This window comes from Lissotriton helveticus, chromosome 3_1 (assembly GCF_964261635.1).
Source record: "Lissotriton helveticus chromosome 3_1, aLisHel1.1, whole genome shotgun sequence".
Taxonomy (NCBI): Eukaryota; Metazoa; Chordata; class Amphibia; order Caudata; family Salamandridae; genus Lissotriton; species Lissotriton helveticus.
In genome coordinates, this window is record NC_136061.1 from 1,018,975,990 (window position 1) to 1,018,990,509 (window position 14,520).

A 14,520-nucleotide genomic window follows, 5' to 3' on the forward strand; every position below is an offset into this window, starting at 1 on the left:
AGGGGGCGCCTGGGCCGTGGACCCGGACCGGACACTGCTGCTGGGTCGGGTGTGGACCGAGGCGTTCTATTGGGAGCGAGAGAGGAGGACACCGAACCGAACGAAGCGGGCTAAACGGAGCACAAATAGGCGGAGCCCAATGTGGTGTGTGAAGAGCTTGTGTGGTCTGAGGGAGCGTACTGGACACCGGTACCGCACTGGGGGTGCGTGCGAGCCCAGTATGTTACTAGAGGAAGCAGCGTGAACCCTGCAGACCGGACTGATACCGTTAGCATCAATCTCTTAGTGGGGAGATTGGACACGGAGGGGGGGTTGAGTGCAGTGGAACCGGGCCGAGCGGGGTACCGGAGGCGGGGTAAAGATGATGTGTGAGGTGGGTAGGAGCACCGTTGATCCCGAAAGGCTGGGCCAATCACAGGTACCAAGGACAGAGGTCTCGGACCCGAGGCAGGGTGCGGGGGCGCTGTTGGTGGTTCTCTTATTATGAGAGGAACCGCTCTCCTCGAACTGCAGCGCTATTCATTCATTTCTGCTCTTATGTGAGGAGAGTATTGCGGGCTCTGGATTACAGCATGGGTAGAGGATGATGTCGAGGGTAGCGTATGGTCGGGGCAGCATATCGCCGGGTCCCTACATGTCTCAGTGCCCCCTTTCTCCCCTCTTACCCCCACGCAGACATCCCACTCCTAGGATGCCTGGGAGTTAAAATGTAGAGCCCTCAAGACGTAATAGAAGGGGAGCATTTTATAAAGGTGAACATTACATGCCATGCTGGTTAGAATTGTAAAAAAAAGTCTGGGGTTCAATAGAAAAAACACCTATAGTGAGTGCTTACTGTATCAAATGTTACAATGGTGCCATATTGTTTGTGTAATGGAGGTGGCCATACCGGCCAGATACTTCTTTTAACGTCAGTACAAATTTAAGTTGTAAAGGCCACCAGCCCTTAAAATGGAGGTGTACTTTGAACAGGCTGAGGGGGGCCACAGTCTTTCCTTTACTCGTTTAGTTTGCCATTAAGCAGATTTAAGGGCTTTTTCCCCTACATCGCCCTCTGGGTGAGCCTATTCCGTTTATTTCACATTGGAGCTGAAATTTTGCTTGCTTTTAACAATCATGATCCAGTTATGCGCATTCATAACCAACTCTATGTAATAACTGAAGTCATCCTCCACAACTAGATTTCTAACAAGCTTCTTTTTTGATAACTGAGTAAACTTCTGTTAAAAAATTGTCAGTCAATTAATTAGCCAAAGAGCTATCAAGTCTATACTAACTCTGTTGTTTCCAACTATGCTTCCAGGATTGTATGCTTAGGAATCGAAAGTCTCTGAAATACAGCTGAATGCCATGAGAGGAAACGGCAAATAAAGTAATGAACTAAAATGATGATGCTCGTCTTGTAGAATACGATAACTGTCTTCAAGCAATATAATGTTTATTACTAATTGTATAAGATCATTTATTTGGTCCTAGGTATATATCTAATACATCTGTTTCTTATATCCTTAGACCAGTCCGTGGTACTTTTCCTGTGCTGTTACATCTTCCTAATGGACAAACCATGCCAGTTGCCATTCCTGCTTCAATCACAAAACCTAATGTACATGTTGCTGCTACAGCTCCAGTAAGTTTAAAACGTGCACTTTTAACATTTTAAAAAAAAAGATAGGCATAACTATTTAGAACTTTCCCTTCTATTGTTTTGTTTGTAAAAGCATCACTTTCAAGCTTAATGTGTATCGGCTTGCAACTCCATTTTAATAGAATCTCCATAATAAAATTATGGCATCCCTTTTTTCAGATCCCATTGCCATCTTTCGAGATACCTGTAACCTTCATTAATTTAATGTTTGAAACACCATACTATTTTCAATGGCAAAATAAACATTTTGAATTGTCAGACAAAGGAGAAGATGGTTTGGACAATAGCACTGCAGTCATCAATTATGCTTGCCACATTGTGACATCAATTTCATCATCGCACCAATTTATTATTTCATTCCAAAGAACTGTGGAGCCCGAATAGTTTGGTGGGGGTTATATGTTTTTCTAGGAACAATGAAACAAGACTTCTATCTCTTTCCCACGACACCCTGGAATGATCTCTTCACTTCACTTCTCTTCTGACAACCAGGAAAGAATTTAAGACCATCCTTTTCTCCATCTTCCTCCTGGCATTTGGAACTGTTCACACTGTTACATCGGTCACTTTTTGCAGACTGTATTGACATACAGTTTTCTAAATCTCAGATACCCCTTGGCTTACTCACTGTGCTCCTTTAATGGTAAATGCTCAATCCTCCAGCGAAAGTATAACCATATGGCTGATGATCAAATTGATATTTGAACATCTGCTACCAGCACATAGTTCATGTAGTTCTATAGGACCCTCTAACGTTGGTTTGAGTTATATAAATTCAATCAAAACCACTCCGCCCTCATTGAGGTTATCATACACTCTAAGATTAAAGAACACACCTAATCGTGTTCAAGGAGCAAGAATAGTCTAGTTTCAGGTTTTAATAATCACAAAAAAGGTTAATGTCTGAGCACTTCAAGTGCAGGGAGTTCCCTTTTTCATCCTCAGAACTACCCATTGCCCTTATCTGCTGTATAGGTTTTAAAAATAAACCCTTTGAGAGAGAGATGCCATTACTTTTGTTCCCTGCTGCTCATTTATCCATCTTAAGAGTTCGGAATAGCAAAAGTCTTCTCTTTTCCCCTGCCCCTCAGACTTTTCCAACCCAGTATCACAGCTGTTAAGAATTCACTTTAAGGGGCACATTATGACATTGGTGGGACCGCCACCGGTCCCACCGACAGGGAGCCCTTTGGGATGACCGGCACATTAGCTTGCAGGCAGCTGGACCCTTGCATGTCGAGGGACTGACTATTGCCTCTGCCAGGATTTACTGATTCCGACGGGGCGCGGTCAGAATCGTGATCCTGAATGGAGGTGGTGCCTGCTCAGAGGTCAGTCTCACCCCCATGAAAAGGCTGTCAGAAAGGGACTATGGGGGACCCAAGCAAAGCCCCCATGGGTCACTGCTAAGTGGCTAGGGGGGTACTTGAAGATCCATGCATGGATGTTTGAAAAATGCCTTTCTCTATTGCTGCTTGTGCTGCGGCACTTTTCCGGGCCGAAGCACAAGCCACAGTAGAAAAAGGCAGTTTCTGACCGCCTACAAAGTAATCTGATCAAAATATGGCGAGTGGGACTGCCGATTCCGTGACTGGCGGTCTCAATCCCGCTTCACTGGCGGTCAGACACTTATCCAACCACCAATGTAATAAGCCCCTAACTGTCATGGACAAACCTTTCTGGCATTCTGTACTGACTCCTCTTCATGTTGGTCTGAAAAATTCATAAAAAGAATTAGTAAGGAAAGGTATTTCTGTTGGTTCATAATGTGCATGGAAAAAGGTTCTCTCTTAATTTGGTGCACCTAAACCATACTCCTCACTCTCTGTTGGGCTGAAAGCTACCCATCACCTTCAAACAAGGTAGCTGACTCTTTTCACTCCTGGGGACTCTCTTTAAGGAGGAAGAGGGTGAGTTTCTTGAATGTTTCTTTTATTTAATGAGTCTATATAGGTCCTTGAACTTGACCTGAAATAACTGATGGCTGTCCTATTTAAAAAAGGGTTACCTGCTCGAGTCAGGCATGCAAGAACACCTTAAATGTTATATATTGTCTTGCTAGAAGAGATCTTGTGAATGATGCATTTATAGAATTCCAAATCAGACTCCTGAAAGGTGTTTATAAAATACATGCATCTGAACAGATTTTGTGCTCCTGTTGATGCTATCGTCTACATATCTTGTGTTGGAAATGGGAATCCCCGTGGCTGAGGGTTGCACCAAAGCCCCGTAGGAACCCCACTCCCACGTAAAAGAGGGGAGGTACACTCCCCGGAATAACGTCTGCTCCCCCTTGTAGTACTGTAGCCCGGGCAGACAGGCTTACTTCCTAGATAGCGCGCCAAGCATTTTATGACCCGGTATCTTGATAGACGAGACCCACTACAGACAGACGCTACACAGAGGTCATGCGAAAATATCTGATTCTTTATATATCTTTATCACCTAGATCAGTAACGATAACAGTCCACAGTATCATGTTATAGCGAGGTTTACGTGACTTCTTGCAAAGGTTGAGACTGGAAAAGTTCACTTCCATGTAGGTCAGTTCGTTAGTCAGCGCCACTTCTACTGACAGTGTCTCAAGATAACACAGGACCAGGCCCCTTCAGCTGGGGCGTCGTAGAACAGCAAAAGGCTAGGCCTCTTCAGCGGGGGCGACGGGGAAAGGCAGGGCTGCCCACAACCTGTGCGGGGGGTTCGGTGCGAGGCGCACCGGCCGATGCGAGGAGACAGGATGACTCAAAGCTGTTTTTACGCTACAGTCCAAAGCGCACCGGCGGGTGCGGGAGATGCATACGAGGCGTACTTGGTGCTGCTGCCGGACAAAGATGCGAGGCGCACCAGCGGGTGCATGAGGGAAGTATGAGGCGTACTCGAGGCTGCTGCAGGCCAAATAGGTGATGCGCACCAGCGGGTGCGTGAGGGAAGTATGAGGCGTACTCGAGGCTGCTGCAGGCCAAATAGGTGATGCGCACCAGCGGGTGCGTGAGGGGAGTACGAGGCATACTCGAGGCTACTGCAGGCCAAAGATGCGATGCGATGCGATGCGCACCAGCGTGTGCGTGAGAGGAGTACGAGGCGTACTCGATGCTGGTTTCAGGAGCCGCAACAGCGTCAGCAGGCCTCTGAGGTTCGGGTAGGGGCACACTAGTAGTGCCTGTGGCATGAGCCGTGACAGCGTCAGCAGGGCTCTGAGGTTCGGGTAGGGGCACACTAGTAGTGCCTGTGGCAGGAGCCGCAACAGCGTCAGCAGGGCTCTGAGGTTCGGGTAGGGGCACACTAGTAGTGCCTGTGGTAGGAGCCGCAACAGCGTCAGCAGGGCTCTGAGGTTCGGGTAGGGGCACACTAGTAGTGCCTGACGTAGGAGCCGCGACAGCGTCAGCAGGGCTCTCAGGATGGCGAAGGCTTGGAGTCGCGACGAGGTCAGCAGGGCTCTTTGGGTCGTGAAAGCTGGGAGCCGCGACGAAGTCAGCAGGGCTCTTGGAGACCTTCCTTCTTCTCCCCTCCTGGAGTAAAAAAAGTCCTTCTCTTTTAAGTTCTCTCCTGCTGCAATCTCGCAGGCATCTTGAGTTTTTTTTTTAAACGTAGTCTCTCCCCCAGTGCAAGGGTCTTTTCTTTATATCCTGAAAAATGTCTTAGGTCTCTTTGATGTATGCAGGGAGTTCCCCTCCCCAGATTCCGGGTGGGGGTGTCCCCCGTCATGGGAACCTCATCCTTTGAAGCAGGAAGGCAGGGTCATCAGCCGCCCAGCAGGAAGCGGCGTCGGCATTGTGGAGGACAGGATACAGCCCCGTAACCACTCCTCCCCTCTAATCTAACAGGCAGACAGCTGACACCAGATGCTGGAGTTTCCCCAGGCCCTGTCACTATCTCCAGACGGGGAATACACATTCAGGCAGTATCACCCAGCAAGATTGTATGAGGAAACAGTCACTTCCCAGAAGTCCTATTTCCCAACTTAGAAGGTAGAAAAAGCACTTCCCAAAGAATGCATTAATCAATTCGTATTTCAGGGGCGCTAGTCTCATATCTCTACCATGTTCCCTGGGGCATATAGATCCTCAGGTGTAATAATCAGACCTGCCCCCACCTGGTCTAGGGGAGGCGGGTATCCTTACAATAATAAAAACGAAAATGGTTGTAACTTGTTACTAGATATGCTACGTGCATTAGGGCAAGACCTATCTTCCGCTACCAATGCACCCTGCCCAAGGGCCAACCATAGGGCGTCTGATATGTCTATTGACCAGTTTGTTTTTAACGCTAGAAATTTACGGACGCTGGGTTTTGGTACTTCCAACTCATCTCTTTCTAGCTTCCTTATACACCTAAAGGCTTTCTTTACCAACTACACATCCTTTTTTTACAATAGTGTCAGGCTTTAAAAAAAGTTCAGGACGCCCCATCTCTACAAAACAACCTCTGATGTATTTCAGCCATGGAGTACGGGACATGTGGTCAAGGCTCATACAATCGGTTATAATCTGCTGACTGAGAGCTAAATCCTTATTCAGCCAGCACTTAAGCCAGAACCCTAAGGGGCGCATGGCCAGGGTGCCACATAAAAAAGGTACCCCCAGTTCCTTGTGGACCACTAGGTTTAATGTACCACTTGGCACACCCAGCAAGCACTTTAAGAAGTTATTCTGAACCACCTGCAATACATCTGTGGTGGTATGTCCCCAGATTTCACTGCCATAGCAGGCGGTTGCTACACCTTTAGCCTGGTAGATTTTCAACATAGCTGCAATTGGGCACTTACCCATCTTTGCAGCAATGTTAAAAATAGCAGCGATTATCCTTGTAAACTCCCCCTTTATCTTCAGGATAAGGGGCCCCCATTTCAGACGGTCATCCAGTAAAACCCCAGAGTACGAAAAAGCAGTTGTCAGGGGAACCTTCTAGGGACCTACACTAAAGAGATACTTTTTCTTGGGCCACGACCCTACCTGCAGAATGTAGTATTTGGTGTTAATAGCCAAATCTCGGGACCCCATAAAATTTAGAAAGGTATCAAGCAGGGTTTGGAGTCCCCTAACAGTTCTGGCGATTTGGGCCGCATCGTCCGCATATAGAAGGACGGGGAGACCCCGTCCCCCTACATACGGAAAACTGCCTCTGTACTGACCAAGGCCCTTTCAAAGTCATTTATATAGAGGTTGAAAAGAAAAGGGGCCATAATGGGACCCTGCCGAACCCCTCTCCCGACTTTAAAATCCCTGGAAACACTGAGATCCTGAGCATATCTGACATTCGCCTTGGTGTCCCTATGCATATCCTCTAGGAAGTTGACGATATTGCCCTCATGGACTGCCACAGCTTGGCCCGATTGACGCAGTCAAATGCGGAAGAACGGTCCATGAAGGCCAGGTAGATCGTACCTGGGCGAGCAATCGTGTACTTCCCGGGGATCAGGTAAAGGTTAAGGCATTGGGCCACAGTTGACCGCCCCGGGCGGAACCCATATTGAATGTCAGAAATGGTCTTGTGTTCCTCTGCCCAGGAGGATAATCTCTCCAATAACACCCCTCCCACTACCTTCACTATTGAGTCGAGAAGGGAGATCGGCCTATAGCAAAAAGTGTGATTGCGGTCCCCCTTCTTGATGACCGGCACAATGATAGAAGTAGCCCAAGAGTCCGGGCAACCATCCCTGGCTGCAGCTTTAAGCACAGCCACAAGGATCAGTGCCCAAAAAGATGGATCTGATTCGTAGAGGTCCGGTGGGATGCCGTCCGGGCCAGGTGTCTTGTTACAGGTCAGGCCAGCAATCCCCGCCTCAACCTCTTTCTGCTCAATGACCACTGCCACGGTGTTGATGTCCCTGTCTGTCTGCTATGGGTAAACCATAGGGCCCTGTAACATAGATTGAAAGTGGGACACCCATTTTTCCTCCATGATATAGGAGCCTAAGTCACTACCTGTATCTTTCTCAAACAGCGGTCTGTTGACCATACCACAAAACCTTGAGCTGTTCCCTAGAGTGTTCGTTTCTAACAACTCCCTCCAGGCCTCCTCCTTCAGGGCACGCCTGCGTGTGGCCAAAGCCTGTGTATATTCAATACGACGTGCCCGTATATACAATTGATTTCTAGGGGTAGCGTTCAGAGCTTCCTTTAACTTCCGTGCCGCCTGAGAGCAGGATGAGTCGAACCATCTTGGATTAGAGATGCCTACCCTGCGTGCTGGTGCACTTAGAAGTTCCCCTGCCCTAATGGAGATAATATTGAAAGCACTGAGAACATCTCTCGGTTAGGTACCTGACAAGGCACAAAGTGCAAGTTCGAAGGCACAAGAGTCTTTTACCTTCCTGTAAAAGGTATCTGGGGAAATCTGTGACCATTTGAGACGACGCCTACCATCCATAGGACTTAATATGCCTGGTGTCACCACCCTAGATTTTCTGGCTAAAAGTGGGTCACTCAAATGGACGCAAAGAGGGTTATGGTCACTGTAGGCACTGTCCCTAATGGTGAACCCCTGAAATAAAGACTGGAGGGAAGAAGAAATTAAGATGTAATTGATAAAAGATCCACTGCCTCTCCCTTTAAAGGAAGGAACAAGGGCGTTACTGTATGGGGCAAAGAGAGACATTAATGACAGTAGTTCAAAGTCGTTGAGTATGTTGTTCAATTCTTCCCCTAGAGTAGAATGCTCAAAATGGAACCCCTGCAATCGATGGCATCCCAAATTAGCCATGAATGTAAGCTTAGGGTCTCCGCTGGGATGGATATTACAGTCACCCGTCACCATTAGGTTATGTGATACTAAGCAACAGGACTGGCTTAAATATAAGCCTAAATGGGTGATATTACATACCCTTTGGGTACTTGATGTGGCATTATAGAAGTTAATCAGGCCCATTCTTGTGTTTCCCATCTTCAAGACAATGGCTTAAAGGCCCGAACATATATATATTTAGCTCTTGGCTCTGCCACAGGCCGGCTGGAACAAAGGAAACTTTGAATCCTTCCATAAATAAGTTGCAGTTCACCAACCAAGTCAAACTGGACAAGCAGGGATCCAGAAGAAAGATTTGTTAAAAATACTTACAGGTATACCCAAATATTTTTAGGGTACCTGGGGTATGGATAAAATCGAAAGTGATTTTGGGTTTTGTTGAATATAATCGTTCAATTACACCCCTTGTGCCAACATGTTTCGGCTCACTCCAAGAGCGCAATTAGGTCTGGGGCCTTCATCAGGGTTTTATTATGTGTATCCTTGCTTCTACCTGCATGCACACCATGCACACTCGTGAGGCCTAGCGCTCTCACTGGTCTCGGTCTTCTAGCCAGAGGAGTTACCTCTGATTCCAGATGTCAAGGGTCATGGCGTTCCTGGGAGTAGTGCTGTCTTTTAGCATCACTTTCATCAAAGAACAGACACCGTGGAAGTACCTAGTGTCCCCTCACAGAACACCGAGCGAAAATCCTCATATATAGTGGGACCCTTTTCCCTTTCCTTCTCATCTCTTGAGATTATCAGTTGCTATTGCTTGTAACTATTGTAGCTGAGAGAGTGCAACTGATTTCATTGTCTCTTGCTCTCTATTGTGAAATGAGACAAGCACATGAAGGCCAAGTGGTTATTGACTCCTCTCCCCCCCAACCACTCGAAATCAGTTGGCACTCCAAGGGTTCATCGCCTCTACTGTTTATCCTCAATTCATCCTCTGTAGTGCCTTCTTGCCCATGGAGCTTCAGAGGACTTTAATCACGCTTCTGCTGGAAGATTTGTACCTGACACTGACTGTCCCTTAAGGACCTGCTACTGTCCCCATGCCCATGCCCATCCAACCCTCCACTACGGGTCCAGGAACCAGTGGGTCTCCTGTGCTGGCGCCAACTCCACCCATGTTTGTGCTGCACCTGGTACTAACACCAGTCTCCAGACACAAGCCTACGTTCTACCACGCAAAGCCTATTGTGCACTAGGAAAGTACTAAGGCACCATAGAGGAACAATTAAACCCGATTCCTAGCCTCTTTCACAGTACCAGTACTATCAGAGGCGGGAGGCCCTGTTGGCTCTGATCTCAGTCCAAGGCTTACGCTTTGTCCGCCATGATGCAGAGGACAGTGGGGATGCGGAGAACATACTCCAGCCCTCATTATAAGGATGAAGGTTTTTTATGCAAATTGGTTGAATACCTCTCCAGAGACGAAACTGGCCTCACCATGTGCTCCACAAATGAAAGAAAGTGCTTGTTTTTAAGTTGTGGTGAACTGGGATAAGGAAGTCCTTGACTTACAACTATCAACTGTAGAATCCATCATCCAAGGGAAGGACCTATTGGTATTCCTGCATGGTAGTTTACAAGCATAATCCTCACCACTGTGTCCTAGAAAATATTTCATTTGTCAGCCATCAAAATATCTTCTTAAACTTCAACTTCAGCTCAGGCTGGAAAATCCTGAACGGCAGCATAAACCACTCTGGTAATTTTGTGTTAAGTGAAGCTGTCCTCAAATTAGCAGTGTTGAACTTCACAAACCACTTTTTCAATCAAACACTGGGAACTGACTACAACAAAAGTTCAGCCAATCAGAGCCAGGGTCACGTCCTTAACGCCGAGTGTATCCTGTTCAACCTCCTCTTTCTTGAGTGCGACTGGAAACTTTCCAGTACCACTCTTTACTTCCCTTTGTTTGATTCGGAACCTGGGAAGAAATAAGAGCCATCACTCATATATCTAGATAAAATGAAAGCTGCAATGCATACGATGCAAAAAAAATGATCAACTTCAGGAAAGCATACAAAACACATAGAACTTTCAGGTAAGGAGAAACAATTATACTTGGGCCTTACGACCAAGTGAGCCACAATCCCAACCTTCTTGATCATATTTCCATGAATGAACCATTCCAGGTAGGAAGTTTACAGAAACCTGGGCAGGATTAATTCTCACCTCCAAATCCTTAATAAAATTGAAACATTCCGTTATGATTGCTAGGAAAGTTTTCATGTCAGGACCGGAGGGAGGTGAGGATTATACTCGTACAAAGCTATCAACGACCAAAGATGCCATATCAATCACCGGTTTAAAATAAAACCGTTTGAACATAGTCTGAAGAATATCCTCTAGACGAGCCCCTAGAGTAAAGGCTTTTGAGGCCATAGCCCCGATCACTGAGTGAGCTCCAAATTTCGACACTTCAATGCATGCCTCTTGCATGACCCAACGGATCCATCGGGCAATGGTGGAGGAAGAGACTGCTTTGAAAGGTTTCTTTAAGGCGATCAATAGCTTCCGCTCCCCGGGAGGGAAAATTTCTTCCGTCATAGCTTCGAATGCCTTCTAAAATCGTGCTACGCACAGCTTGGGTGACTAGTCAATTATCACTCTGGAATTAGATTTTGTTCTCTGCGAGATTTTAAAGGTACCCTGAGCGGTAAAAACTTGTCCGGTAATGTGAAGGTCGCTGACATCAGAAACCCTGCGACAGGAGAGTGAGCATATCAGCATTGTCAATTTTTGGGACACTTCTTCGCATGACAGAATGTCAAAATGCTGCCAAGACTGTAATCGACCACGCTATGAGCAGTATTCTTTGTTGCAGAATGAGCGGGTGACAGTTGCCCTTTGTATCCCAAAGGAGATATTAAGCGTAGTGTAGATGGATTAGAGAATCTGAAGAAAGTTCCAGAAGAACTGAAATCCACACTTGGGCGCTTGTTGGTGTCTCACCGGAGTCGAGAGGCGCATGATCATCGTGAAGGGGGGAACTGCGCACCCCTGTTCCACAGACCAATCTTGGAGGAAGGCATCCGGCGCTGCCGCAGCCAACGGGTCTGGCTTCCAATTGAAGTACCTTGTGACCTAGTAATCCAATCTGGATGCAAAAAGGTAAACTGTGAACAGGACCCATCGTTCCTTCAACCTTTCGAAGACCTTCAGTCTAGTTGCCACGGTCTCGAGTCTGACCATTATCTCGAGCACCAATGCGCTACTCTGTTGTCTGCACCTGGAAGATACTCCGCCTTCACTAATGCATTGTTGGACATGCAAAAGACCCAAATGTCCTTGGCTAGATCTGCCAGGGGCTCTGATTTGGAGCCTCCCAGATGATTAGTGTAGCAAACTGCCGAGCGATTGTCCATCTTGAGCAGGACACAACAAGTCACTTTGTCTTTGGTCCAGCACTGGACTGCAAATTGGCCCGCCATGAGCTCCAGCCAACTGATATTCAGTGCCTGCTCCTCTGCGGATCATTTTCCGCCTGTAGATGAGTCCCAGCAACAAGCTTCCCATCCGGATTTGCTCACTTTGGATTTGATGACCATATCTGGATCAGAGCCGAAAATGGCCTGGCTGTTCCAGCAAATCCAGGGGGAACTTTTTTACAACTTCCACCAAGTCGCACAGCCATACACCTTGTGTGAATCCAATGAATTATATTTGTCGGTATTCATCTTCTTTTTAACCATTTTTTATCTGTTTAATTTTTGCTCCTTTTTAAACTATTAATTCAATTTGCTTTATCCATACGCTTCCTGCTACAAGACTGATCAAACAGACGTCAAGGCACAGGTAGATTCTACATGTCATAATGTTTAATTTTTAAAGAGAACCCAATGCATTTCAGGATAAAACAATCCCTTCATCAGGGGCATCTAACAAGTAATACAAACACAGTGATTGTATCAGTGTTTAACCCAACATCATACGTAATATGCATTCCAACAATAAACAGTGATTCTCATGTTATCCTGAGATATTCAAAAGGATAAACATTGTGTACCACATTATTTCCTCAACATTCTGACTTACCAAAAAATACAAGAAGAAAGTTTCCAATTGAGTCCACTTACCTGCTGCTATGTAAATATAGAAGCATTACATTCTATAACCCAGCCCTTTTATAAAACATTATATTCTCTTATCTACCACCCTGCAGCTTTAACAACATTTGCGCTTACCATAACATGCACTTTTGTTTCACAGCGAACCCCATTCAGAACCTAAATTCCATGATGAAGCTTTTTTGAGCGTGCCGCAGCGCGAACATTCTGTTTAAACTAAACGTTTCATCTGTTAGAAAAAACGTGTTAGCCATCTCCCGCCCTCCTCGATTAGCATCAGGTGTTAAACTTACGTTCGCTTTGAATCCAAACTACAGTCTACTGCGCATGCCACTGTCGTGATCCCACTCCTGTTGCCCAAGCAACTACTCTTCCCAACATGCATTTTACCATGCTAAAGTAAAGGGAGGATTACCCTAATTAAACAATCCCGCTAAAAAACACTTCAACATAACCGCACCACCCACTGATAACTTCGCTCAACTTTTAATTCCTCTTATTATCAAGTCCGTGGTAAAGCATCCTAAATGCAAGCAACGTGTTTACTCGAAAGTTTTTGGAAATAGTCTTTTATCTCTCTTGCACTTATTAACTAACTGTGTACTCCTAATGCACATATGTTCTCAAACATTGGGAACATAGTTCCTGTGCCTTTGTTACTTATAGTTGCTTGTACACATCTCCAACATTTTCCATGCTTGTTTAACTAATGTTTAACCCAGCTCATCCTTGTGTTCTTCATATTTATCCCAGGGTGCAATCTCAGCGAGTTCGAGACGAAAAAATTCATATTAAGAAGTACATGGTGGTGAGATGCACACCTTCTTTCTCCGTTGTTTGTCCTTATTTATTCTGATTCCAGATTGCTAGAGTGCAAACTTGTTTTACGCTTCGCCTCTTGAGCTGCAGTCAAAACAAATCCAGGGGGAACTTTTTTACAACTTCCACCAAGTCGCACAGCCATACACCTTGTATGAATCCAATGAATTAAATTTGTCCGTATTCATCTTCTTTTTAACCATTTTTTTATCTGTTTAATTTTTGCTCCTTTTTAAACTATTAATTCAATTAGCTTTATCCATACGCTTCCTGCTACAAGACTGATCAAACAGACGTCAAGGCACAGGTAGATTCCACATGTCATGATGTTTAATTTTTAAAAAGAACCCAATGCATTTCGGGATGAAACAATCCCTTCGTCAGGGGCATCTAACAAGTAATACAAACACAGTGATTGTATCAGTGTTTAACCCAACATCATACGTAATATGCATTCCAACAATAAACAGTGCATCTCATGTTATCCCGAGATATTCAAAAGGATAAATATTATGTACCACATTATTTCCTCAACATTCTGACTTACCAAAGATACAAGAAGAAAGTTACCAATTGAGCCCACTTTTCTGCTGCTATGTAAATGTAGAAGCATTACATTCTATAACCCAGCCCTTTTATAAAACATTATATTCTCTTATCTACCACCCAGCGGCTTTAACAACATTTGCGCTTACCATAACATGAGCTTTTGTTTCACAGCGAACCCCATTCAGAAACTAAATTCCATGATGAAGCTTTTTTGAGCGTGCCGCAGCGCAAACATTCTGTTTATACTAAACGTTTCATCTGTTAGAAAAAATTTGTTAGCAATCTCTCGCCCTGCTCGATTAGCATCGGGTGTTAAACTTACGTTCGCTTCGAATCCAAACTACAGTCTACTGCGCATGCCACTGCCGTGATCCCACTCCTGTTGCCCAAGCAACTACTCTTCCCAACATGCATTTTACCATGCTCAAGTCTCGAAGTGCGCCAACCACCACTGCATTGCATCCTTGACCTCTTCCGTCAGAGGGACTTGTTCCGAATATTGGATGCCGCTTTGGAGGTGGGAGGCTTTGAGTCACTGAAAGGCCCTGTATTGTAATGGGCCCGAAAGATTGCTTGAATCTGATAAAGACTACTTGCCCAGATACCTTAACGTAGAATTATCCCCAGGCCTAAGACTGGATCCGGAAACATTTTCTTTGCCACAGCATCTCTGTGCGCCAGGGGGCGGTACTACGTGAC

The 14,520-nt window shown here is 45.7% G+C and overlaps 1 protein-coding gene across 2 annotated transcripts in view; it reads left to right on the forward strand.

Annotated features, from left to right (window-relative positions):
• Nucleotides 1–14,520, forward strand: part of ATF2 (activating transcription factor 2) — a 412,263-nt gene that overhangs the window by 180,310 nt on the left and 217,433 nt on the right. For both annotated transcript variants that reach the window (XM_078681532.1, XM_078681531.1), the window contains one exon: nt 1,513–1,627. In XM_078681532.1, coding sequence (XP_078537658.1) covers nt 1,513–1,627 — 115 coding nt within the window. The remainder of the gene's footprint in view (nt 1–1,512; nt 1,628–14,520) is intronic.